The sequence below is a fragment of the Numida meleagris genome, chromosome 3, assembly GCF_002078875.1.
Source record: "Numida meleagris isolate 19003 breed g44 Domestic line chromosome 3, NumMel1.0, whole genome shotgun sequence".
NCBI lineage: Eukaryota > Metazoa > Chordata > Aves > Galliformes > Numididae > Numida > Numida meleagris.
Window position 1 is genome coordinate 16,173,638 of NC_034411.1, and position 27,177 is coordinate 16,200,814.

The 27,177-nt window shown below is 42.6% G+C and overlaps 3 protein-coding genes across 14 annotated transcripts in view; 1 reads left to right on the forward strand and 2 right to left on the reverse strand.

Moving 5' to 3' along the window:
• NINL (ninein like) overlaps nucleotides 1-398 on the reverse strand; it is a 23,214-nt gene extending 22,816 nt beyond the window's left edge. For 5 of the 7 annotated variants that reach the window (XM_021391329.1, XM_021391327.1, XM_021391324.1 and 2 more), the window contains exon 1: nucleotides 177-295. Coding sequence is in view for 1 of the 7 variants with exons in the window: in XM_021391326.1 (XP_021247001.1) it covers nucleotides 177-268 (92 nt within the window). In the remaining 6 variants the exon portion in view is untranslated. The other 2 variants (XM_021391326.1, XM_021391323.1) reach the window with 2 other exon arrangements.
• On the forward strand, nucleotides 389-7,162 carry EIF4A3 (eukaryotic translation initiation factor 4A3). The gene is made up of 12 exons (XM_021391338.1): nucleotides 389-684; nucleotides 797-869; nucleotides 943-1,009; nucleotides 1,887-1,949; nucleotides 2,411-2,543; nucleotides 3,821-3,901; nucleotides 4,322-4,463; nucleotides 5,210-5,348; nucleotides 5,836-5,951; nucleotides 6,434-6,541; nucleotides 6,623-6,750; nucleotides 6,956-7,162. Exons 1-12 carry the CDS (start codon nucleotides 513-515, stop codon nucleotides 6,970-6,972), a joined length of 1,239 nt encoding a protein of 412 aa, XP_021247013.1. The 5' UTR covers nucleotides 389-512; the 3' UTR covers nucleotides 6,973-7,162.
• Nucleotides 9,180-27,177, reverse strand: part of ATL2 (atlastin GTPase 2) — a 41,174-nt gene continuing 23,176 nt past the window's right edge. For 5 of the 6 annotated variants that reach the window (XM_021391332.1, XM_021391331.1, XM_021391337.1 and 2 more), the window contains 11 exons: nucleotides 27,038-27,172; nucleotides 25,506-25,610; nucleotides 24,480-24,530; nucleotides 22,278-22,334; nucleotides 21,193-21,285; nucleotides 20,799-20,937; nucleotides 19,901-20,028; nucleotides 17,483-17,539; nucleotides 16,236-16,307; nucleotides 13,244-13,675; nucleotides 9,874-11,174 (listed from right to left, as the gene is read on the reverse strand). In XM_021391332.1, coding sequence (XP_021247007.1) covers nucleotides 11,055-11,174; nucleotides 13,244-13,675; nucleotides 16,236-16,307; nucleotides 17,483-17,539; nucleotides 19,901-20,028; nucleotides 20,799-20,937; nucleotides 21,193-21,285; nucleotides 22,278-22,334; nucleotides 24,480-24,530; nucleotides 25,506-25,610; nucleotides 27,038-27,172 — 1,389 coding nt within the window. In that variant the 3' untranslated portion in view covers nucleotides 9,874-11,054. Of the gene's footprint in view, nucleotides 11,691-13,243; nucleotides 13,676-16,235; nucleotides 16,308-17,482; nucleotides 17,540-19,900; nucleotides 20,029-20,798; nucleotides 20,938-21,192; nucleotides 21,286-22,277; nucleotides 22,335-24,479; nucleotides 24,531-25,505; nucleotides 25,611-27,037; nucleotides 27,173-27,177 lie in introns of all 6 variants that reach the window. The other variant, XM_021391333.1, reaches the window with a different exon arrangement.

Below are 27,177 nucleotides of genomic sequence, written 5' to 3' on the forward strand. Positions count from 1 at the left end.
CCTCTGTTTGACACCGCAGGCTTTGCTCGTGAAGCGAATACGGAGCCGACGGCCAGTCGGTCTCCTAACGCTACCCGGTGCGTCCCGAGCCCACAGGCGGCCTTTACTCGGCAGGGTAGCATCAGATCTCCCGACCGTCCCCACAACACCACACAGCCCGCCCAGGCCAAACTTACCACCCCACAGCGCATGCACACAGCTCGCCGACAACACGCTCCTGCTGCGGATGCTCACGCCTCTCCTCTCCACCCACACTACCATTGCGCATGCGCACGCAGCTCCTCTCCCGCCCACTCTACCATGGCGCATGCGCACTCCCCTCAACCACCACCCCAACGTGCATGCGCGCGCCTCTCCTCGCCCCTTCCACCCGGCCACTGCGCATGCGCGCGCCGCGCCTGCCGCCTCCATCGAGATTCCCGCGCATGCGCAGCGGCCCGTTCTACGGCTGTGTGGCGGCGGCGCCATCGTCGGTGTGCGCGGGTAGGGCGGCGGCAAGGCCTGACTGAGCCATGTCGGGGTCCGCGGGCTCCGGTGGCACCACCGGCTCGGCGCGGAAACGGATCATGAAGGAGGAAGACATGACGAAGGTGGAGTTCGAGACGAGCGAAGAGGTGGACGTGACGCCCACTTTCGACACCATGGGGCTGCGGGAGGACCTGCTGCGCGGCATCTACGCCTACGGTGCGCGGCGGGGCGGCGGCGGGGGGCGAGGGCGGGGGTCGGGGAAATGGCGGCGGCGATGAGGGGCGGCGCGCATGCGCGGCGGTGCGCTGTAACGGCCGTGTCCCCGCAGGGTTCGAGAAGCCGTCGGCCATCCAGCAGAGAGCCATCAAGCAGATCATCAAGGGCCGCGACGTGATCGCGCAGTACGTGGGCAGGAGGGCGGGCTGGGCGGGGTGTACGGAAAGCCAGGGCCTTCACCGCACCTCTGTTCCTCAGGTCGCAGTCGGGAACGGGGAAAACGGCGACGTTCTCCATCTCTGTGCTGCAGTGTCTGGACATACAGGTAGTCCACGTGTTGAAAACGTCTGTTGCGCCCATCAGGAGCGTCTTTATCACCTAAAGCGTCTGTTTAGGTTGAACAAGAGAAGCTTTATGTGGAAGTCTTTAAATTATGGGCAGTGAAATTCAAGCAGAATTCTGGCTGAAAATGTCATCAGGCTGTGCTCTGCGGCTGCTCAACAGCAAATCCCATATTGTGATTATAGAGTTGGCTGCAGCTGCTTGGCGTTTTTCATATGTTTTTGTGTGAGGGCGGTGAGACTGGAACAGGTTGCCCAGAGGCTGTGGATGCACCCTCTGTGGAAGCATTCAAGGCCAGGCTGCATGGGGCTGTGAACAACCTGTTCTACAGGGAGGTGTCCCTGCCTACAGCTTGGGGTTGGAACCAGGTGATCTTAAAGGTCCCTTCCAACACAAACCATTCTGTGATTCTGTGATTCCTTTTGTTAGAGGGCTGAATTGATCTCTTAGCAGTCACAATTGTCCTCAGACAGGTCTGAAGGCCTCATGAATCCATCTGAACAGCTGGCACACATTGTGTGGTTAGACCCAGGCTTCTGACTGATGAGCATTTGACAAACGTTGCATGTTCTGAATGAGACCGTTAGCTGTTCTCAGCAAATTAGGTCAAAAAACAAGCTGTCCAGTGAAGAGCTGCTCAAGCACAGTCTTGTAACTTAGCATAAGAGACTGTAAATGTGTAAGCACTCCATGCAGGAGCAGCTTTCCAGGTGTACTGATGCTTGCAAATACGTAAGTTTTAGCACAGAATTGTACAATTGATCCTTTAAGTGTGACAGTTCAGGGTACTGTGGGCTCTATTCTATTTGTTGCTGCTTGTGTGATACTTACCATGTGATTAACTGCCATGTGATCGACAGGTTCGCGAGACCCAGGCACTGATCTTAGCACCAACTCGAGAGCTGGCTGTGCAGATTCAGAAGGTAGGAATATCTAAATCAACACCTGTAAAGTATTTATAAGGTCTGGTGCTGATTCTCAAAGTGTTCCCCAGCAGAGCTAGAAGTGCAGCTTCTGCTTTTCTAGAAGGGAATGCATTTTCCTGAATGGAATAAGAAATTCTAATGAAGGGCTGTTTTTCCCATCTGTGTTATAGCCATTCTTCCTTACATGACCGGGTTAGTTAGCAACCTAGTGCTTTACATATTTCTACCTGAATTTTTAAGGACAGTACTTTTTAAAAGTAGTTATGATCCCTGGGAAATAACTGAGTCCCCAGCCTTTGAAAGCCTGCCATTGAGGAGGTTTGGAGAACAACAAAAAACGTCTTTCCTTGTGCTTTTGTCTCTAGAACATTACCGTATGGCTATGCAGCCCTACATGACTTTGCAAATAGCAAATTTCATGAGAGCTCAGTTAATTAGCTCACTGTTTGTCAAAATAGGGTCTTCTTGCTCTGGGAGACTACATGAATGTCCAGTGTCACGCTTGCATCGGAGGGACCAATGTGGGTGAAGATATCCGAAAGCTGGATTACGGGCAGCATGTTGTTGCTGGCACTCCAGGCCGGGTGTTTGGTAAGATCTGGGAGGCTGCATGCCCTCAGTTTTCACACTTCAATTGAGCCATGGGACCATCCTGCAAATTTAATGCATCTAGATTTGAAATAGCGCAGAAACTACATTTATCGTGATACCATTACTGTATATAATGGTGAAGAGTAACAAAGTGTAAATAAGATACTGTAGTAGTATCTAGAAGACACTAGAGAGAAAACATTGGGAAAAGAATTAGGATTTTCTGTTTATACTTTGCTTTTTGTTGGTGAAGTGCTTCTTCACATGGTAGCATAAAAAATAATATTTTTAATGGTGGTAATATTGCAATCTCAGGATTATCTGGGTGTCTTGGAAGAGATACGAGCTAGGTCTGTTTGAACATCAAAACAAGAAACATAGAATGCCCATGTAAAAAGTTTGTCTCCTTCCTGCTTACAAGTGCCCTTCAACTACTGTAAGGCTGCAATGAGGTCTCCCTGGAGCCTTCTCCATCCACTTCCTTGTAGTCCACTAAATAGTCCAGCCTTCAAATCCATCTCTCCCCCATGTAGGGATAAAGATTAGGCCCGTATTTTCTCTGTACTGGCCCTCGTTAGCGCTTTGCCAAATCAGTGCACACGGACCTTTATTATCTAGTTTCACAACGTGAAAATTTTTATATTTACTGTTAATGGCTGTTGGGACAGTGATAGAGTCAGCCTTCAAGCTCATAAGTTTTGGATTTCTGAAACACGGTAGTACTTTTTATATGAATGCATACTACTGAGAGAACACAGAACTAGTCTTCATAAACAAAAATAACTAATAGTAATAACCACAAAGCCGCTTTGTAGCTGCCAAACTGGGCGGCTGTGAACAACTCTTAGAGCAAATAGTTTTCTGTCACAGGATAAAGGAATTACACAAAGCCATGTGCTCCTTCAAACAGGAAGTAGATTTGCCCACTCGATGCAAAGTTGAGGTAGCGCACTGCATTTCTCACATCCAGCTGCAGTTGGTATGTGAGACTGGTTCACGTGTGTGCACTTAGCAAATAGCATCCCACACCTTGGGCTCAGCTTCCCTGCAGCCTGTGCTCCCTTAGCTGGGCAGCAGAGACAGGCCCCTGCTTGCAGGGTGTACTGGGGAATGCTGTGGCACTTGGCTGTGCTTTTCCATCACCAAACACCGGTCTCTGTTGGTAACAGGGGAAGTGCCAGTCCCTCCTCCAGTGAAATGCCCTGACAGCGGCTGGGAGCAGTGTAGGCTCGCTTGCTTTCTGAGCCTTTTCATCTTACAAAAGTGAAATCTTACAGATATGATTCGGCGGCGAAGTTTAAGGACTCGTGCTATCAAAATGCTGGTTTTGGATGAAGCAGATGAAATGCTCAACAAAGGTGAAGTATTTATCTTCCTTGTACTTCTCTCTACTCAACTCTTTAAGATTCTAATATCATCCCAGTTAGTAGTCTTGTTTCTAAAAACAGCTAGTTTTACCAAAGCTACGCAATCATAGTTATGTTATGGGTTGTAGGAAGCAACTGAATATGTTTTGCCTAATTTAGTTGTCATGTTCTTTTCAATAGTTACATATTCTGGAGTGTTACTTTCTGTACTGTACAACATAACTGTATCATGGTGGGTTTGGGTGAACTGGGAAGAGATGAGCAATGCGTGACAAGGGCTGCATGATAAAAACACTCAGTGTTCTTATTATAGCATAGGCCCAATGCTGACTTCCAGCTCAAACTGAAAGAAAAGGATATTCAAGAGAAGGGTGTGCTAACTTCTCAGCGCTACTTGATTTCCTTTTGCAGGTTTTAAGGAGCAGATTTATGATGTGTACAGATATTTACCTCCAGCTACACAGGTGGTTCTGATCAGTGCCACTTTGCCTCATGAAATTCTGGAGATGACCAACAAATTCATGACAGACCCCATTCGTATCTTGGTGAAACGGTGAGTGAGTTTTCCTAGAAGAGCAATTCTTGTCTTTCTCATGTTCCTTCTCACTACTGCAGTTTGACTAGGTACTACAGGCAACCTCACATTTCACTTTGCAGCAGAGGCCAGCTTGGCTCTCTGACTTTATCCAGTTCTGTTTGCTGCTATTCAGTCAGACATCCCTCACTCTCCCAAGCATAGTAATCTCTTCTGGAAATGTGTCTTTCATTCCTACCCCATTCCTGTGCTCCTCCATTAGGTTTATGTAGGTGTCACCTATTGATACAATAGAGAATGGCTAGAAAGCTTAAAGCTGATTGATCCCGAAGTCTCCAGATGCAGAGCTTTTGTCTGGCACTGCAACACATCCTTATGTGCTGGAGCTCAGCAGGTGGCAAGAGGAGTAAGTGTAGGCAGCCTGACTGGAAAGGTCTCACCCTTCCCTGGTCTCTTTCATTGCCCCAATTACCTCACTTCAGTCTCTTTTTGCCAAGATGTTGGCACTTAAAAGTGAGAACAGAAACATTTCCCTTTGAAGTTGTCTACGTAGAGCAGAGAGGGTGCTAAGTTCAAGCCTCTGTTGTGTGGGTCATGTTTGAAGCCTTTCTTGGAGCAGACTTCTCCAGGGACTTCATAGAAGAACTTGAGTGTAGACCCAGCAATCCACAGTACTTGAGACAGATGTGAGCATCCAGCCCTTTTAACTGCATTGCACATACTCACCGCTCGCAGTGTCTTAAAGCTGTTCTTCTTTCCCGAAGTGATGAGTTGACCCTCGAAGGAATCAAGCAGTTTTTTGTGGCTGTGGAGAGGGAAGAATGGAAGTTCGACACCTTGTGCGATCTCTACGACACGCTGACTATCACCCAGGCTGTCATCTTCTGTAACACCAAGAGAAAGGTACAGCAGCCACGAGATGGGCATGTTATCTCACTCACCAAGAGTGACACAGGGCAAAATGCTGGGACAAACCAAAGTGGCTGGTTGTTTCCCTGGTTGGGAACTGTCTAGTAAGAACAGGGGTTAAATATGTCTTTAGGATGTGCCTAATGTAGACAGTAGGTTCCAGGCAGACCTGATACAGTTAGCAGCAGCTACATTTTTAGACTAGTAGGACTGATAAGGTAAGAATGTACTTACTGTTTTTAATTCCTAAGAGAAGATCACTTTCTGAATAAATGCCCTTAATTCCTTTCCTTTCAGGGTCCATGGAACCCTGCTGTATAGGTGATGCTCTGTAAGGGCTGTTTAGTTCCTTCGGCTCCAAAATGCTTGTTAAAGTGTCTCAGTCCTTTCCAGCCTATGCATGCAAACGTTCTCCAAACAACTAACACTTTCAGCTGCCATGAGCAGATAGCTAACCTGGGCTGTTCGGCTGTACACACAGGTAGATTGGCTCACGGAGAAAATGAGAGAAGCCAACTTCACTGTTTCATCCATGCATGGGGACATGCCACAGAAGGAGAGAGAGTCCATCATGAAAGAGTTCAGATCTGGTGCAAGGTAAATGATTTCAACAGCGTTGCTTACAGTATTGCTACCTCAGGCAGGAAGTCTTCCAGTGCCCCAGAGGAACCAGTGTCAGAAGCCTACAAACCCTCCCTTCTCCCAGAGTCTTGTTCCTGGTTTAGTTTGAAAATCAGGATTCTTGATTCCCATCCATCCCTTTGGAATGTCTCAGTGATGGGAGATGGCCACTGTCCAAGGAGGGATGCTCATATTTTTAGGTGTAGAATTATCCTATTGTATTTTGCTGAGGGGACTGAGAGTCACTGCATTTCAAATAAGGAATTAAAATGTAAGACCAAAGCTGGCTTTACACCGTCTCTACCCAGAAGTTTGGTGGTTCTGCATGGGCCAGTTTTCCTAGCAGCACGCTTATGGAGGTACAGTGGGGAGGGCAGAATAGCAGGTGTTCCCAGCACCAGGCAGCCTGACTTCTCTGCTCATGCACATGCTCAGTGACTGTCCCCTTCTCTTTGCAGCCGAGTCCTTATTTCAACAGATGTTTGGGCTAGAGGTCTGGATGTGCCTCAGGTATCCCTGATCATTAATTACGACTTGCCCAACAACAGAGAACTGTACATACACAGGTAAGCTTAGTGTTCACATTAGGGAGCACGGCTGGGTTACCCTTCCCCAGAGTGGTTTCATTCTTTCTCCTGCCTCCACAGAATTGGCCGCTCAGGCCGATACGGCCGGAAAGGTGTAGCCATCAACTTCGTGAAGAACGATGACATCCGCATCCTGAGAGACATCGAGCAGTACTACTCCACCCAGATAGATGAGATGCCCATGAACGGTGAGTGCAGGCCGGCCTCGGGCTGCTACCCTCCTCTGCTTGGGGGCTGGTGCGCTGCATCTGAAAGAAAGGAATGCTGCTTTGTTCCCAACCACAACCCCTCTCCTTGCCCTGGAGAGCAGCCCAGCAGTATGCGCGCTTTCCTACAGGGCCACAGCTCTCAGCACACTTACTGCATGCTTACATTTTCTTATTCTCCTTTCAGTTGCTGATCTTATCTGAAGGTCCACGCTCACCGAGGAGTTGTACTCATCATACCTTTCGTTAGCCTCCGTAATTATGTTTTGGACCCACCTCCATTTGTCATACTGCTGGTCATATGTTCCTGAGTTGGGGTTGCAGATGGGAACTTGTGTAAATAACGTCTTTTCTCCTGCCCATGTTTTTCAATAAAAGTGAAATTTTACCATAACCTGTGCCTGATTACTCTAACCCAAAATAGTAACAGGCAGAGAGTTTCAAGATACTGCCATAGTTTGACAATATCTAGGTTCATAAAATACAGGGTTTCCTGTTCTCCACCCCTTACAATTGCTGCGCCACGTTAGCTGATACGCTTTTTAACTTAGTTTTGCCTCGTGGATCAGCCGCCTTACGAGAAAATTTTATGGCACACAACTTGTAAGCTGCTTTAAGAAAACAGTTACAAAATAATAGGGAAGAAAAGGTGTCCTGTCATTTATGACTTTCCAGAGTCAAAAATGACATCACTCATCACTTGAGTAATAAAATTTTTACCTCCCAAGGAACCTGTGCACTTCAGCAGAACCTTGTGAGGATGAATTCCTGTATAACTTCATACTAGGTGTAAGAAATCATTCTAGCCCTTTCTTTAAGTAACAGCAGGAGCAGGCATTTTTTTTCTTGTCGTTTTTAGGCTGCTATTTTATCCCAGTCTTCCTTCCTCTTTTGTTCTCTTAAAGTATTATGCTGTACTTTGCCAGCCTTAGTCTCTTCTGTCCATCTTTCTGAGCTTGCCCTGCTACCTCCTTTCTGGGGCAAGAGCTGGCCAAAACTGCACTGCAGATGTAGGGTAAGTTACCTTCTTTTACTTCACACTTTTTCTATTAATTTGGATTTTGCTTGCTTGGAGGGGTCAGAGATAGCAATACCTTAGTATGCTACCAGTTTGCGGCACTGCACAGACTGGCAACAGCTCTCCAAGGCCTTTTCCTCAGGCAGGTGGAGTAGCCCCAGGTACAGAAAGTGAACATCCATTTCTTTCATGTGCCTGCATATTTTACCAGTAAAGTTCCTCTGTTCCCTTGTACCCATCATGCATGATCTTGATCTTCCCACACTACATGGACGAAGTTGACAAATAAGAGCACTAACTGAGGATCTCATTGCCCAGTAGCAGCAAGGCTGCTGTAGCTAGCTTCTGGCTCACCAGTTTGCCACAGTAGTAGCAGGCCCAGGGCTGTGGCACGTGCACATGGCCCATCACCCTTCTCCAGATGCTGGTTCAGACCCTCCCCTGCACACACCAACACTGACCTCTAGACAAAAATCTATCCAATAACCAGTGTTCAAGGCCTCTTTAGTCCCCACACAAGGTCTCAGTGGCCCTTAGAATCTCTGTAGCAGTAGGTCTGGTCCCCCTAGCTGCCTCAGGGAGAACAACATGTACATCCAAGCCAGACTTGGGGCTGCTTCAATACCCCAGGAGACTTACCTACTTGCTGGCTAATCCAGATTTATACACAGACACACGTCCTGGCTCTACAGCTGCTAGCATTTGCTTTCCACATACTCATTCTTGACACAGCCCCTGCATCAAGGTCCCCAGTCCAGCTGCTGACACTTAGGTCACTGCAGTTTCCTCATCCAGGAGGCAGAAGTTACAGCAACAGGCTGCAGCAATCAGGCACCTGCTGACATACATGCAGTGCGTTTTATATCATCCATTTTCTATTCCCCACACTTGTTGCTTCCAAAAAATCACCCTGATCCCTCCCTCTTCCTGCCTTTGGATCCTCTCAAAAACATCCCACAGCAAGGTTTGCACAATTCCCAAGTGCTCTTCCCTGCATCAGTAACCTAAACCTCCAGAACTAGAGACAGCAGGGGAAGGATGAAGATGACAGTTATCCCTCCTATTATGTGTCCTTGAATTATTTGCTTTGTAGCTTTTTGGGGCAGGGTTTAGAACTTTTCTCCCCTCTCCCACCACACGCGTGCCTTTATACCATCAGTCCCCTGCTACTAGAAGGGAAAAGTCTGTATCAAGACTTCCAGCCTCACTGATGTCACATCCTGGAGAGTTATGCTCTCACCATCACTGCAGGGCACAGCACAGCCTCAAATCTGACTCTCATTTCTTACGTTCTCCAGGAAGGTACAAAGCAAGTGTGGCACTCCAAGCCACCTTTGTGATTCCTCAGTCTTTTGACCAAGAAGAAAAACAGATTCAGCACAAGAGCATTAGATTGTTTAAATAACAGTATTTAATCTGTACAGTTTCAGAGAAGATAGCATAAAATGCAACATTCCTACCTCATCTTCAGCATCATTCACCCGGAGCTGAGCCCTAATCTCCAGAGGACAGGTAACAACCACCAATCCCTAGCAGCTCCTTAGGGTACAAAAGTCACAGTGCAATTGCTTTAGTTCTAAACAGATAGTTTCCCTCACTGCTCAGAGGGGAGCCTGATAAAGCTCAAACATTGATGGAAGTTTTTACTACTTCGGAATGAAGAAATAATAAAATACAAGCTATTGCACACAGTCATTTTCCAGCTGAAACTACAGCAGTTAACTGTCTAGCTGCCCTTATACTCCACACATCTGAAAACACCTTGGTTGATGCTTAGTCAAGTGAAAACAGAGCCTGTAGCAAGATTTCAGAATGATACAGTTGTTGGAGGGCAGAAGCTGACAAACAACTCCGTGAAGTCAAGAAGCGTGCTTCAGAAAAGCAGAAGGTTTTCCTAAACAGGGAGGGGATACGACCTAGACAGATGTCATCTTTCAGAGACTAGCATGAAAGAAACATCAGCTTCAATAGAAAGCCATGAAGTACAATAGACAATTTGTTTATATAATTGTCAGGATAAGTATTTGACATAGTTTATGTAGCAGAATACATACTTAAACATCTTTTAAAAATAAGCACGAATTTCATTTCATATATACACAACTGATTTTAATCATGTACTGAAAATAAATTACAGGAAATAACTTTAAAATGCAACAGAAGACAAGAGTTTCACAACAAACATTCCCACTGATTTTCCCAAAGGGGTGAGATTGCAGTGCTCAAGGCAGGTAAATATCACAAATATATCAAAAAACTTCAAATTGTTGATGCATTCACACATTTACATGAGCCACAAACATTCCCTTACAGGGACTGCACTTAGCTACCACAGAACCAGGTTTTGCCATAAACTACAAAACTTTGATACAAAATTGTATTTATATATTTATATTTCATATACATGCCCTATCTGTGATTTCTTAAAAAATAAAAACTAAACACACTGTACAGACAATCCTAACTCATTGCTTGGTAGCTGTAGGCAACGTTTTTTGATGGAATTTCTTCCCCCAGTAGAATTAATGGCAATATTATATACATGAAGGCTAAACTGCAGAAAAAGACAGCTCAGTTCGGATATGCACCTCCCTCTGGACCAGGTCTGCAAGTTCAAGGCAAGACACCACATGCTCTGACCCACTGCCTTCCTTACGAGCCAGTTCTGCCATCAGCCGTGTGAGGAACCAATATCTGCGTTTGTGTAGCACTGGTATAAAAGGCAGCAAAGCAAGATGCATATCTAACACAGTGGCTCTAACAGCTTCACCAACTTGATACACTGAAACATTCCAGCCTTAGAGGTGGCAAAGGGGTGTTGTAGAGCTAGGTACATCTGGGGACAGCACAGCACCCCTTACATGGTCTGATCGGTACTTCCCTGAAGTTATCTCCTGCAGAGGACAGGCTCCCACTGTAAGCCAGACACTGCATCAACTCAAACACTGGGGGGGAAGATCCCTCCCCCACACACACCCCAAAACGCACACATGCATGGTTCATCAGGACTATACTTAAAAACACACACCCCTCCCGCCCACCCCCAGTCTCCATGGCACCAGTTTGTCTCGGAAGCAGAGCACTGACAAACTTACTCTCCCCAGGTGATGGCAGCAATCTGTGAAGCCAGTCACACTAAACTACTTCTACAGTTGATTGTAAACTTTGGTTTATTTTTATTTTTGTTTTGTTTTTTTTATTATTGAGTTCTCATGATACAGCAAGCACGTCTAGGATGAGAGGGCAGAGTTGAAGAGGAGATGAACTGTCAGTCTGTCTTTAGTCTGGCATGGTGAGACACCTGCTCGGTCAGGCCTGCTTTGATAGAGTTTCTAACAGACTGCCTCATATGATCCTCCACCAAATTATCACTCATGGGCTTCAACACCTGTGGAATGAGAAACGTGCAAAGAAACAAAAAAATGAGGTAACCAAGGAAAATAAAATATAAAACCATACAAAAAGATGAGGCTTGAAATAATGAAAAAATTTGGAATGCTGAAGTCTGACACAAACTGGCATGAACTGAAATATGAGTTTTGCTGCTACACTAATGGGGTTAAACCAGTCACATGCTATGAACACAAGTGATATCCCTCCTACACAGCAGTATTTCTCTGAATTCAAACCACTTTACAGTTCCTAGAAGGTGGATGTGCAATTCCATACCCTATATGCAGCATCAGTCTGGTATGGTTACAGCATTTATGCAGACCGGCCCAGACGGTCCAGCTTATTGTCCTATATGTGTAAGTTGTGAACACTTCAGATACAGAAAGAAAGTTAAAAATACTGTCTAGTTTTTCTTCTTGTTATTGTTGGATGAGAGTCGCTGTCGCGGCGTTGATGTAAGAGCACGGCGAATTGTTCGGCATCTAAGGACTTCAAAGAGTTTGAAAAACACCTAGAACACGAATTGAGCTGTTAGGAAAAGTGGCTCTTACAAGGCAGCAGATAAAGTCAGTTAAGTTCAGAAAAATCTGATTGCCAGCAACTTCTTACCTTCCTGGGATTCCTCTGAAGCATGGAGGGAAAAGAAAGAAAAATCAATAAAAGAATATGGGATATAAGAAGAGTGACTCAGACCAGGACTTGTAGGCGCTTCGCCCATTTATCTGTGATGTAGAACTGTAACAACACAAAGAGCAAACTCTTCTGGAGAAGACCTTCCTCTGGCCCATAAAAAGCTCCTGCTGCCATAAACCAAGTTCTTCCCCTCCTTAGGGAAGGCCGGTAATCAAACTAAATTCCACGTGCTCTAGGTATCCCCCAGCGGTACTGCTATCGTAGAGAGCACTGCACAACCAGCTGACACCCTCCACTTCTCCTGCACTGCTCTTCAGCTCCAAGCTCCAAAGCAAGAAGCTACAGTGGTGCAGAAGAGCCTCAATTTTAACTACTAACCAAGCAGTGTAACTCAGTTTAGTACATTTGTTCATTTCCCTCCTTTTATTAGAAATCCACTTTTTCTCTCCAGTTACTTCACAGAGTAATTCATAACCCTACATGGTTGTCACAGACAGGCTCAGTATACCACTGAGCAAGAAAAGCCTGGAACAAAGCTAACTGAGATGCTAACTACAAGACTGCATCAGCACAGGAGGCTCGTTAGTTATTTGAGCCTTGTAGGACCTATTTTAGTGCCATCCCAGGTCAATTCAGTCAGCCCTTTAACTGGTAGTAACAACAGCTCCAAAAGCACTTCCCTTTTGCTGGCACCAAACGTGCTACTAGCAACGTTCTACAAGCTACTTGGAAGAGTCGGTCAAGATTTTCACACCATCTGCACTGGGACAGCTATGTTAACTGGATTCAGACAAGAAGATCTTTGTACAGAGGCCTTTGCTACTCTTGACACTCAAATCTTCTTGTTCTTTCAGAGATTTGTCTGATAAGTGTTTCCTGAAACAACCATCACAACAACCGTGCTACTTGAAGCATCACACACAGCACAAGTCTTCCTGGAGGAGGAAGAAACATGGTGTACATCTTGTAACAACTATTACAAGTCCATCTGGTCACCCATCAGCCATTTTTCTTGAGGTCTAATTACTCCTCCAGTGTCACACCATCAGGAAGTGTGGAAGGGCAGCACTGTTTCCACCATCTACATTTCTTGAACCATCTGAAATATTTTACCCAGCTCATCCACAGTGCGAGCTTGCCACTTTAAACTTACCTTTAAAAGCAGAATTCTCTGCTTCAGGAAGTAATAAGATTTTTAAAAGAGTCCCTCCACTCTTACCACTCAAGTGCCTAGCAAGGCCTGTAACATTCCTGGGCTAGCATTCCTTGTATGCTCTCCTACTGAAGAGAGCAGTCATATTTCTAAGCTAATTTTCCCTTCAGCAAAACTAGTATTCTTAAGTCTACACCAGCTTTTCACTCACAGCACTGAGCAGAAACTATTTTATATGTTTGCTCAAAAAAAGATTTTTCATGAAAATAGATACCAACCTGTTCCCATATAGCTTCAGCGATCTGATCAATGGCTGTTCCAACTTCTCTGAATTCCCCAGAGTACTTAACGTATGCCCAAGTACAAAAGGATATAAGAGCCATCCCCAGCACAAGATTACACAGGGTAGCTATGGAGTTCATGCCAAGGAACCCAGTCAGTCCTGAGATTATATACATGGCAAACATGACTGCAAATAGAGTGGCAGGGGTACGAGCAGCGTAAAATATGTTTTTGCCATCATTGTGCTTCACAAAGTTTGCATAGATCTCGTCGATTTCTGCCTCAAGCTGTTCCTGGTAGCGCCGACAGAACTCCTCCCCTCCCATCTTCTTCACGGAGCAGAATTGCTTGACAGCTGACTCTTTGAAATCCTGGTGCTTCCGCTCAAGGTCCGATGGGGCAATGTAAGGCTTATCTCCTCCACAAATCTGCAGGAACAATCAGAGGTGTTGTCAACACACAAAGCATCTCGTCCTGTACAGAAATCAAACACGCTCCTTGCCGCTTACCTCTCAAACTGGTATCAGTCCTGCAATTTTCTTGGCTCTGTAAGGTCTACAGTCCCATCCCAAGGGAAGCAGCTAAAAGTACTCTGCATCATGGACCAGCAAAAGTGCCTAATCTGTCTGATCATACACAAAGCCATAGCACATGACAGAAATAAAGCTTTCAGTCTTCCCCTTCTGGCAAGCCCAGAAGGAGAGGACATCAATTACACTGTAATTTCCTGTTATGAAAAGGCGAAACAAGGAACACCTGGAGGCAGAGAAAGCTTAGCTTGAAGAAGGTTAAATAGCATTCTGAAGCCCTCCCCTCAGCTTTTTAGTGCAGACCACCCAACTCAGTCAGAGGTTCAGTGCTGAAATTGGACAAACAGGGTGGATTTTGCCCACTCAGTAACTTCTTGTTTATTGCTGCCACTTGCAGGCTCCAGGGAACTTAGCCAGGTGATACGCATTAACAAGAACTAGCTGCTGACTACATCTTTAGCCTGTTCTTCCCTAGACTGTCATCTAGGACAGTTGATTCAGATCAGCTTGTGAGAGTATGTTTCTGCTGAAGGAAAGAGACCATAGACTCGGATGGATACCTGCAATACGGACGCCCATCATCTTCCTCTCCCTAAATCAGCATGGGTATGAAAATGGTTACGCTCTAAGGACTTCTCTGTAACACTGATGCCTGACCTCTAAAGGGCTACAATTAGAGAGTGCCTAGGCCACAGATCTGAACTGCTCAGGTCAGTTCTGACTCCTGAGTGCCTTACAGTCAATTTATGTCTAAAGACTGAAGATCCTTTCCACATGATCTGAAACTACAGCCTTCCTCTTCCGCTGCAAGGCAGTCTTACCACAGTGCTCATCATCTCATTCCTTGAGCACAACTTTAACTTTTTCCTGCTGCTGACCCTTCAGCTGGACAGAGAAAGGATCACTTTCTCAGAGTACAGCATATCCTCTCTGCCTCACAAGACGTATGGCTTCACTGGCTAGCTTCTTCAAAGCAAATCTCACTGTCAAAATCCTGACACCGTCACCCCATCTGCTGTCCTCTGCTGAAGTTCAGTGAGCACCTCTCTACTTTATTACAGTTCTCCATAGCTGAAAAGTTCCCTGGAAAACAGTTACTAGTCTCTCATTTTCCAAAACTGTCTTTCTACACTCCTCAGAGTACTGAAATATGAGGAGCTCCTCATGCATCAAAACCACTGCTTGCCATGCAAATATTGCCACTGTTCTCTTATGCTCTGTGTGCTTGCACTTGTTGTTCTTTACATTTAAGGTCATTAACAGCAGTGTGATCATGCATACTCAGAAAAAGAGGGTTTTGGCTCATGAGGAGAGCTCAAGGTGGTACGGTAAGAAATACCCATACATAATCCAGTCTCAAGTCTCATTCCTGAAAACCAGAGTTTCAAAGCTGTGTCACATTAAGAGCTTTTGGAACTTCTGGATAGAAACTGATTTAAGATGTTTGTATTTTATCTCTACAGCAATATAAAAATATACAATACTGAGGGAGATTACTATGGAAACAGAGTCTATTTAGGAGAACATTTGTTTCTGTTTATTCCTTGCTCCACGTAAGAAGTTGTACAACTATGGTATCTCAGTAACCAATAGAAAGTCAACGCAGGAAAACAGACTGGGTTTTTTTTCATTCCTTCAAATACACAAATTATTTCAAGAGATATTCCAAAAATGGAAACAAATGAAGGAGTCTCTCTACATCAACATTCTCAACTCAGCCTGCTAACAGCTGAAACTGCCTAGCCCGCCACTAGCACTCAATCTTACTCTAACTTCAAAACAGAAAGCTACTTCAGTAGCTAAGACCAGAATTTGCCTGGTTAACGGGGAGCTATGTTCATAGCATGATATCACACCCACTGGTCTTCTCCTGATTTAGAGTTTCACAACAAGCGTAATCTCATTAAGCTTTAAGACATGCAACTGTTTTCAGAATTTGCTGTGATAAAAACCTTGTGTAACACTACAAAGTCCACCTATATAAGTTACTATCTTCAAGAGACAAAGCCAGTAGGAAATCACATACATAGTTTTGGTACTTCAAGGGTTTGCTTAAAAGGATTTTAATCCACATATCTGACAGCTAATGGACAATTGTACTCAAAACTGTGAAACTATACTAGAACTCTACCCTCAGATCTGCCCTGACCCACCATGTCTCCTCACTTATCTATCCATTTCATGTTACAAGATTTTTAAAATGTGTCAGGAGCAGCAGTAGGAATCAACAGGCGGTTCCTTACAAACTCCCATTCCTACATCTCCCCATTAATTCCTATCTCAAAGAATCCCAGTTACGCTGCATCAGACACCGAGCCTCAGGGCAAGGGACAGAAAACACACAAATCCTGTCTGTCTAAAGTATTTTTTTTCCCATTAACGTGCTCCTAACCTACACCAAACACTAAAATGGAAGGCCTGTATTTACATTCAGTTAGAAAAAGTTTTGTTACCATACCTGCTCCATGCTTTTACTGTACAAGTCTTTTGCTCCTGCCACAGCAGCAAGATTGTTTGCCTCGGCTGTTGCCTAGAAAACATTGAGAACCACATATCACTACGGCAGTAGCAGCTAGTTATACACACGTATCCGCACTGTCCAACACACCCCTGTAACCACCAGATATAAAGACTGCCAAGACAGCACCCCCCGTAAACAAGCAAAGATTGGTGATATACATTAAAGTATATTACTGAATAGGAGAAAGGTTTTTTCAGCTAATACAACTGTAGACAAACTCCCATGTGCTTGCACAGGCTTGTCACTGCGAGCACTCTCTTCTGAATGTTTGACTGTTAAAAAGAAAATAAGGATCTCTAAACTATTAAACATTAATCCTGATACATCACTGCCTGTGAAGAAAGCTGCAAGCTGGTATTATTTCTGCATTATGTATGTGCAGTTTTGGTGTCAATCTGCAAGAACTTATACTACTTTCAAACTGTGTCACATCAGGGACAGTTATTCTAGCTCATACTGCAAGATGTCATCTTTATCTCTCGGCCACATTTATAGCATGTCAGTTAGAGGACATGGTAACCACCTTTGTTTCATTGTGAAAGGTTTTCTCAATCACCCACTCTCCCCAGAATTCTCAAGAACTGGTTCCTCAGCTATTATGGGTATTTACCCGTCCTTCATGTCTTAATTAAGTGATACTAAAAGCTTAATTTTAACCACTTCATGTGCGTAATATTTTTTTTACTGGCTCTAGACTCCATACTTTGAAGAAAACTCTTCATCACAAACAATTTGAAGGTTCATCACATAGCTTTATACAATCACTACACATTCAAATCACTTTATAGCTGATTACACCCTCTTTGGATCAACCCAGAAAAGAAACCTCAGTGTAGTTATCCAATCTTTGCTGTACGTTTGTTTGTTAGGAGCCCAACACTGTGAGACAGTAGTATCAGCTGCACTACTATAAGCTTTCTCCATTTTGTCTACTACTAAAAGCCCTCTGAATACTGTATGAAAGGCACTGATAGAAGACCAAGTTATTAAAGGAAACCTATGCTTGAAATTGAAGCAGATAAAAAAAGAAATAATACCCCCTGCTTCAATTGCTTTCAAAGCACACAGTTCCCTCCAGAACTACAAATGTGTGTGTGGAAGCTTCACATTCCCAAGGGTCATGACCTTCAACTGCAGGACTTATGAAACACACATATCAGGTTATTAGAAAGAAAACAAGATACCTGCAGCATAGACTTTGGATGAGGTAGCTCCTCTCCTTGGTAGATCTTAATGTAAGCCTAGAATCAAGAAGAAAAGGTTTATTTCTTAAGCATATAGGAGTGAGAGGGAAAGAAAAGGGATGATATAAAGCTCATGAATTATTACCTTGTCATAGTGCTAAATACTCAGTTAGACAAGTTTCTCCATTCCTAAAGTCTGTCACTTGCCCATTTATTCCTAGTGCTTTAACCCCCTTACTTTCCGGAAGCCTAACCTGAAGTTCCTACAATCTCCAGTTTTAGCAAATTGAAGCAGTATTTCCTTTTAACAAAGCACTTCAAGTAACGTGCTTTTGTTGGCATTAGAAATAATCTGTTCATCTCTATCAAAATAGTTCTTTTTCAATAGCCACTGGCAGGCTTTCTTAACACGCAAACACCAATAAACTATGAAATTTGGCTGGTACTTGTTTTTAGACTCTCTCCTCCACTTCAGAATAGAAGTATCCATTCCTTCAGTAAATAAGGTCTGTGCACTTGAGACTGTGGCCTGACAGAATAGTAGAGCAAGGAGACATGGCCACTATGTCAAGAAATGACAAACTTGACAACAGGTTTCTGCTCCCTCAAATGCATTAGGTCTTTGCTAGCCAGGAGATCTTCTGAAACAAGAGAGTGAAGACGAAAACTTCACAGAGGCTTTCTGGCAAGAAGTCTGTCCAGATGTTGGAATAAGCAATATCCACATTTCCCATGCCTAGTTCCCTTAAAAGGGTGGGAAGGAAGAGCATAAAAAAGCAGATCAAGGCATTACCTAATGCATAAAGAGCTGAGCTGCCAAAATACCACTGAAAGACAAGCAGGCAGGCTATTCCTCTGTTTCCTGCCCTGCCAATTCCTCACATGCTTTCTTTCACAAGGGCTTCTGAAAGTTAGAAGAGAACATGTCCTTCACAGCATCTTCTCAAGTCCACAGGATCGTCCATCTCTTAGAGCACAGCTCTTGGAACAGATTAGACTAACAAAGCCATGAACAGCCCCACGGAGGCCAGGCAGTTTCTTCAAACTTCTACTATTCATCTTTCCTGGCTCATCTACAAGCCTCTGCCCTGAAGACTTTTTTAGCTAAAGGAGGAGAGAACAAGGTGGTCCTCATCCCAATATACTTTCTGCTCTAGGTCATAGGAAGATGCACATGAACATATAGACTTATACAGGACTCGGCTGGCAGGACACCCTCCTTTGGTAGTATTACTTTGGTAGCTATTTCCTCCAACTAAAAACCCTCAAGTTTCCAACTCAGAGTTCACGATTTCAGCTTTAGATCCAGTCACAAGGGAGCAGTTTTCTTCAGTTATGCAGAGTGTATCCACAGCATCCTGCACAACTGGTCCCAGATTGGCTACTGCAACATGAATTAGACTGCTTTTCAATAGCCAAGGTTTCACATTCAGTTTTAGGATGCACTCCTTTTCAAACTGCTGTTGAATATGTACTCCCTGCACTATATGGGATCATGTCTTACTAAAGAAGAAAATAGAGCAAGTGATATACAACCATGTAAACACCAAGAGACTGAGCACATCAGCTCCAGAGTTGATTTTATGCTTGTCAGAGCAGCCATGAGTACTGCATCCCACATCATGCCTTCCACTCATAACATAAAGCAACTTCTGAAGTGTTAGAGTTCTTGTCTCAGATTCTACCCCATGTAAGTACTTCCATAACACCAGCTGACTTGCCCCTCAACATGCATGCTCAGAAGTAGTCATATAAAATTAATGTAATTAGCGATGGTACTTTCTCACATAAAGCCAGCTAACTCCTTACAATTCAAGAGCAGCTGTACACCAAACCAATTCCTGGTGATGTGGGAATTATGCTACTATGTTACTACTGATGTCATCATGATACCAGAACAGCTCAAGAGTTTAATAGCTGCAAGTATCTACGCAACTTATAGCATACAATGGTGTCACTCATGCAAGTATAAGAAAGCATCTTCCTTGCACATTAAAAATCTGGAGAGGCAGGAAAAAAATGAGATTTTTTTACTGCATACCTAGAAGCCTAAGAGCTGGATTTCTACCTGTAAGTGAGAATTTCAAAAAAAAAAAACACACGACATATACCCAGACAAACTAGATTCTCAAAATAGTAAAAAAACAAAAAAAAAATCTAACAGAGCTTTTAGCTTATTAACAGAGTATTTTAGCTTATTTACAAAAAAAAATTGCTAATAGCAGACTGCCAAGAGCTATTTTGTTAAGAAGCTGTGTGCCAGTTCTGGAAAGTCAGAGTAATGAAATGAAAATAAAGCTGAGATGATCAGTGAATGTCAGCCTAGATACCTTTATCTTCTCTGGGAACAAGATATCCTAAAATTAGAATATTTTCTTTTAAGCCATTAACAAAAATAATTAGCATGAGTTTGCTTACCTTGAAGTATTCTACAAGATCTCTACAGGTCACCTTGGATCCACTAATCTCTTTTTCTACCAAGTTTTCAGGGGCAAGCAATAATGGTACCAAATTCCGCAGCTCTTTCTTAAAATCCTCATCTATATCTGGTAAAATTCAGTTTCAGAAAACAGTCGTTAGTTTTCTTTTCAATCCTATGTTTCCTAAAGGAACACCGATAACCCATAACCCTTCAAAATAGCAACACAACTTCATTTTTTAAATCTTTAGAGCCTTAAATACATACTGTAGCTTCATTAAATTCTATTTACTCTTGAAAGCTTGAATTCAAACAGAAAACTGGGTCCTGTAGTCCTTGCAGTATTTAAAGTACATTTTCCCAATTACACCAGTATCTTATACAACCTATAGGTAGTTTGTGCCTTCAGCACAGAACTAGTCAGCATCCCACTATTGCACCATCATATTTTTAGCCTTTGCCATTCTGATACACTCTCTCTACTGGGAGAAGAGAAATAATTGAAGGAATCCTAGCTGCCTCTCGTTGTGCAGTGGACGAAGCCTACAGTTATTTTACAGCCATTCTGGTTTAGACCTTTTCATTTAGCAAGCTCTTAGAGAAAAGCTTTCCAATATCAAGAAAAGCTAAGTCTTTAATTTTACAAATGCTCATGTCTGCAATCTTCATTTTTCTTTAGAATCCTATTTAATGACTTTTGGGTATGTCTCAAATTATCAAGATTACAGTCATCTAGACACAAAGAAAGATATCCGTTCCCTTTAAGTTGTTGATAAGAACACAACACACATTTTTAGATTCTATCATTTCAATGGCCAACTATTTCAGTGTTTAACTTCCACAACAAAATTAATTCAGTGATCTGAATAAAGAAACACACAAGAGAGATTTTCCTACCATTTAATCTCCCATCAAAATTTGGATTTGTTGCAACTTTAAGACCAGGGTGGGGCAACAGGAAACAGCCAAGGTTACTGAAACAGGAGTGAATATGCTTCCTTACATTCTGTAGCTCTTCATGTTGGTTTTGCTTTACCTGAAGAAAAAAAAAAGCATTAAGAACCGCTAACAGTTTTGCAGTACTGCAAGAAAGATTAAATACTAGTTAAAAAGCAATAAGAGCGCACGATTGAGTTTAAGCTTTCATTCTTGAACCTAAAAATGTAGAGTTCTAAATCCCAGAACTCTACACAAGTGGAAACGCACAAAGAGCTAGTTCACTGTGCACCACTATAGCAACAGTGAGGTGTCACGCCAGATCACGATACTAGGACTATTAGAAAAAATTTACCTGCAATCTTTTCTCTAGGAACTTTTTTCCTCCTTCCAAGCCATATGCATGTTCATAAGGGTAACTCCAATCTCTAATTAAGAACATTAGCGTCTGTAACAGGAAGAACAGTGGTTAATAGTTTGTATCATTCCTAAGGTCAAGAACTATGACACGCGATTATTTTAAAATTAAAAAGGTCTAAACTTGGCTACTGTAAATTAATTATCCTTGTAGCTTTGTGGTGCAAGTAGCTGCTTGTTTAAGAGAAACCACACACCAACACACATGCAACTGCAACTAATTTATTATCTGAAAAGAAGTACTTCAGCATCTCAAAAAAGACAGCTTCTCTTTTCTATGGGTTTACTTCTTGCTACCCTTGAAGGATTACACAGTCCATTCTATTAGCTGAAGCTAAGAGAACAAACCTTGATGTTAGTCTTATATTAGATGAGGCGCTTTTAAAGGCTCCATCTTACCTGCACCAATCACAAGAACACAATGGACTCACACTTGTAGACTGAATATTCTAGAGACAAGTCGGAAAAACTCACCACTAATACCTTTACATGTTAAGAAGGACAATTTGATAATTCAGGTTGAAAGGAATCTCAGACTTTGTCTCCACTAAATGGAAGACACCTCAAACCTTTCCATAGCGTAGCAAACAGTCAGAGGAAGCTAGCAATCTTGAGAACTCAAACACTGAAGTCATTGATGCTCCAATGAAATATAATATGGCCCTCAACAGTATTTCAAGGCCATATGACCTATACTCATAAACACACACCGAAGACCAACCACAACTCAAAGAAGTAATGAGTAGGAAGAAAAAATGAAATTTTTCTCCTTAATGTCAGCACAAGACTTGACTTTCATACCTTTTATTCTTGAACCTCAGACACAAAGCTACCCTTGCCCAAAAGATGATCCTCTTCAGCATGTTTCTAGTGTTTTTGACAAGAAATGCGGTGATAGAGAAGGAAAACTCATCTTGTAAAGAGTAGACTAGCTTCAGACCAACTAATTTCTCTTCATAAATTATCCTGAGCTCATTTTCTACACATTCAATTGCTTACAACACATTTAATATGTACACTTACTTGAAATGGCTTTTGGTAAATTTCTTCCATAGCTAGTCTTCCATATTCTGTAAACAACTGATAGAAAGAGTGTAAGAGCACCACACATAAAACAGTTTTCTACTGTAACAACGCATTATGTCACATCATATCAATAGTAAATAAAGCATTCAATCTTAAATCCTGTTATGGATTTAAAATGGCCCATGCAGCTCGAGAACAAGCACATCAACCTTCTGTAAAACTCAGGAAGGACAGTACTTCCACTGGTTTCACGGTTCCACTCCAGAACTGCCGCCCGCACTGCAGCTCAAAGTGGCTAGCCTGCAGGCTGCTCTCAGAGGAAAGCTGACCAGGTCTCCAGCCAGTTTCCAACACTTGTCAGCTTGGCTAAGAAGGTAAGCCTGCCTAACACTTGTCCCTTACTTACGCAAAAGATTTATTCCTCAGAATTTCAAGGAACTTGGCTAGACCTAAAGTAGCAGACATTCAAATACATGTCAAGCTCTGCAGCTTCCCAGATCTCTGCTTCAGCTTGTGACCTTGACTCATATTTGTTCTTTCTCTTCAGCATAAAATAAAGTGCTAACTTAACCGTCTTCCTCTGGTCACTTTCACCATCTTTAATGCTAAAAGCAGCATTCTTCCTCTCCACATTAAGTGGGCCAGCAAACTCATGAGAACACAAATCACACGCTGGCCGTTTCAGCAGAGTTTAACTCTCAGATGCGGCTTTTTACTAGCCCTTTTTTCTGTGAGAGTAAGATGAAGGAAGCAATGCCAGTACCCTCTATAATCAGGCAACTGTTCCTCTGTATTAAAGCTAACCTCTCTGACTCCTCAGGAAAAAAAAAATCCTAAGTGGACAATTTTCCCTTTGTCTGCCACAATTACATATGAGAACTTACAAGATTAATTTAATACAAGTGAACTTCCAAGTCCCTGTCATCCTGAGCGTAAAGCTCTGAAGAGGCCAAGCATCCACACGAGAATGGCTTGTTGCTGTGATCTTACCTGCCCACTGCACTCATCTCCCCGCTACATGAAAAAGACAGTCAGAGAGTAAGAGTATTTCAGGCTAGCACATTTCCTTCTCTCAGCCCAAGATTCCTTGTCCCCATCTTTAGTGGGTAGGGAATACACATGTATTTACTTCTTTTTTTTATTGCACTTCCCTCAAATCTCATCATCCACTGTAACAAAGCGATTTACCTATTCTGACTACAGTGAGGTTGTCAAAGGACCAGAGTTATCAGGAAAGCCTGACTTTTACGTAATTTACTAATGCTTTTTTTTGTTTGTTTGGAGATGTGTTTTTCTATGGGGTTTGTTTTGTGGGCTCTCGGGTTTTTTGTTTTTTTTTTGCTGTTTTTTTTTTTTCCTTCCCTTTGGCACACAGATACCACTCCTAACTGAGAACAGAATTAGAGGACTATGCTTAGTTAGTTCACTTCTACTTCCAGCATTGGCAGCCAGTCTTCTGCTGCGCTAAACAAGACAGAAGTCCTTTCAATCAGATGAGATATAAAATAGTCAAGCTGTGACAAGGTCATGACCCGAGCACAGGCAGACATTAGTTAATACAAAACAAGCCTTTGAAGCTACTGGTCGTAAGTTGAGGAGATAAGGCTCTTGTACCATTCACATGAAACCAGAATTCAGTGACATTTGACTACAACATTCCATTAGAAAATGAAAATCTCACAGTAGAGAGTGGACAACCCTTTTATGATTTTGTTCCTAGACAGAATAGGACTCTCTAGAAGTTTCTCAGCTGAAAAACTAGAGAAGGTTTCTGGGCAGCAGATGCTCTTTCTTCCCTGATCCACATTCCCAAATTTCAGTGGAAACCAGTTATGAAACACTGTCTATTTTCCAATTTTAGGGAAAAAGAAACACTGGAAGTTTCTCACTAAGCACTTTCAGGAATTGCTTCCCATTCTAATCCTTTCAGGAATTTTGGCAGTTCCTATACAGAGACCAGACTTTACCAAACAAGAAGTTTATGCCACATTACTTCCATACTGTCACAGAGGAAGTATCACGGAGTTGATGCAAATAACATTTTTTTAGGCAGTGCTAGTTTTAGCATCAGGTCAGATTCAGTGTCTGTATGAAGTAGAACGCAGATACCAAATCACAGTTAAATTAGTAGTAAATTCAAGAACAATTTCAAGATTGTTGGCTCAGAAGCAGCTCGATATAAGTTCTGTATATTCTTACCTGCAAATGTTGAAGGTCATCTTCCTGAATATTCTGGGACAAGTTGTATACCTGGAAGGAACAGTAAAGAAATTAAAACATAACTTGAAAACATTATCTTTCACGTAGGCTCTTCTAGACATCTTGAGTGTTTTCACCATTTCCAGAAAAGTCTAACTACCTGAAAGCCACTATCTAGAATCATGTCAAAGAAAGCATCTCAAGAAAAGTCACTACCTTTATCAAAAGGTAAGGACAAAAAAAAAATAAAAACAAATCACTGCTGACTACCTTAATCCTTCTAAGAACATCCTTTTTCCAAGGAAGCAAGTCATAAAGAAATCTAGGAAGAATGCTGGAATGCTTCAAATCACAGCCCAGTTGTGAGAGGGGAAGACTGAGAAGGGCACATCCATCTGCCATTCTCAAGTTCAAGTGCTCCAACAGCATCACCTCTATTTTAGAAACAGCTGGGCAGTTAGTTCAACAGTTCTTTTTGCTTTCAAATCTTTCCAAAGAAACCCGACTTCTTTTAGGGAGCTCATGACCGCTCCAATAACATCAATACTGAAGAGCACTTAACTCAAAGACATATAAATGATCCACAACTTATCCTAACAACATAACACAGGGGTGGAGGGGAAACAGGTCAGATGCTGTGTACTACATACTCCTGTTACTTTGATGTTTTTTAACATCAGTAGCTGTACCTTTAAGAGATTGCAGTGTATTTTCACCCTGAGCTGTATTATCCGAAGTCTTAAAGGACATCTACTGTATCAGTAGAAAAGTGGTCGCTACTTTGACATTTTTGTTTGAGATTTACCAGTTCACTCAGCAACTTAGCCCAGCCTGATCTTGGATACCTTTCTGGAATCAAGGTCATCTCCACAATACTGGAAATGGAACATTAAGTATGAAAGCATACATAATAACTGGAGGAAAATATGCAGGTGAACTTCCTAATCATAGCTAAAGAGAAACTCTGCAGACTCGGGCAAGAGGGTTCTTATAGCTGCCATTATTTGTCAGCACAGGTATTCTCACCTGGACAGAACTTGTCATGGTGCTCAGGGCAAAAACCGTTGCACAGTCTTTGATAGTGGATTGGCTATCAAAGGCACCTTGGGTATCCATGAGTAGTACAGCAACCTAGAGATTTTTGAAGAGCAGCAACAGTTAGCCAAATTGTTACAGTTTCAAATTCCAGGTCTTTAGGGTAAATTCTGATTAAAGTACAGTATTGTTTCTGCTTCCACACCTACTTATTAATCCTCAACTAGTTTCCTGTACATTTATACATACCTACAGATTAGCAAGCAGCAACTACAGAGATGCATCAGCCTTATGTCCTTGGTCTTACTACACTATTCATCCTCTCCCACAGAAATAACATCCCTCAGCCCAGTTAGAGTAAAAGGTAGCTCTTAAATCACTGTAAAAATATCAGTCTCAGCTTTAATAAGCTATACTGGATTGTCAGCTGAGATGGTTCCTTTAAAAGTGAAATAGATAGATGTCTTAAACTAATAATTTTCAAAAGAAAGCTAGACAAATGGCACTGACCATCTGCTGAAGTGACATGGAAATGAAGTGGTCTTATCAATAAGAATTAATCCATCCAATACCCATCTTTGGAATCAACTACAACTCCCTTTTCTTTCAGTTACAGACAACTAATGAGCAAGAATAAATAAGAGAACAAATAAGTGATTTTTTTTTCCCCCAGAGCACAAACAGATCCTCACAACTCAACTGCTTTTCAGCCAGAGAACTGTTTGGTTAGCTCTAAAATCTGATAAAACCTTCTGCAGCCCTCTAAGTTACTGGCTGTTTAAGATTAGTGTCCCATATTAATTAACCATCAGATGTTCCCTTTGCACCTCAGCGATACGAAGACTACGGAAGTTAAGTAAGAGCGTACAGTTCAAAAGAACAGCTAAGAATATAGTGCTGGTAAACATTTACTGACAACATTAAGACTGTTTCAGCATAAAAACAAACATCTGAAATCAAACTTTGTAGTTAGAGCAATTTGGAGTTCTCAAAGGTGCACCAGCTTTGATAAGTATAGTTAGTATATAAAGTATTTACCACATTTAGATATGTTTTTTGTTTTTATGAGCCACTTGCTGAACTATGCAGAACGACCAGCTTCTGGTCACTGAAGCTGCATTTCTAGTGTTTACAGCCATGAGCTAAATTTCAACAGAATGCAGAAACAAGCCAGAACACAACTCAAAAAACAGTATTTGTTAGAGCTGTTCTTATCACAGTGCTTGTCTATACACAGTATTTATAACCAACATAGTTTTAAAACATTCACAGGATAACCCACCCATTGGCCTGGACAAAACAGACTTTGCCAAGTAATTTCAGAACGCAACTATTGTTGAAGACTGAATACCAGAAGGAAAATGCATACCTGCACTGATATAAGGTTTCCAAATGTGTTACGCAGCTAGGGAATAAAAAGGAACCAACGGATGTTTGACTTGCCTCCATGAAACCCATGGCACTAGAACTCTTCACCCAGAGGCAAAAATCACCTAATACATCTGTTTAAATCAAGCACTTACCTTTGTTCCATTGGGTTTATCAATTACAAACACTTCACTCCAGATCTGGATGCCAGTGGTTTCCCGCTCACATCCACCTCTCCATGTAAACCCAGTCAAAGGCTCAGTGTTTCCACCTATCCAGCAAGGAGAAGTCTATA

Coding starts and splice junctions, on each gene's coding strand:
- EIF4A3 (XM_021391338.1), top strand. CDS start 513: ATGTCGGGGTCCGCGGGCTCCGGTGGCACCACCGGCTCGGCGCGGAAA. Junction 3,902..4,321: donor AGATGAAATGCTCAACAAAG/GTGAAGTATTTA, acceptor TTCCTTTTGCAG/GTTTTAAGGAGCAGATTTAT. Junction 5,952..6,433: donor GAGTTCAGATCTGGTGCAAG/GTAAATGATTTC, acceptor TTCTCTTTGCAG/CCGAGTCCTTATTTCAACAG.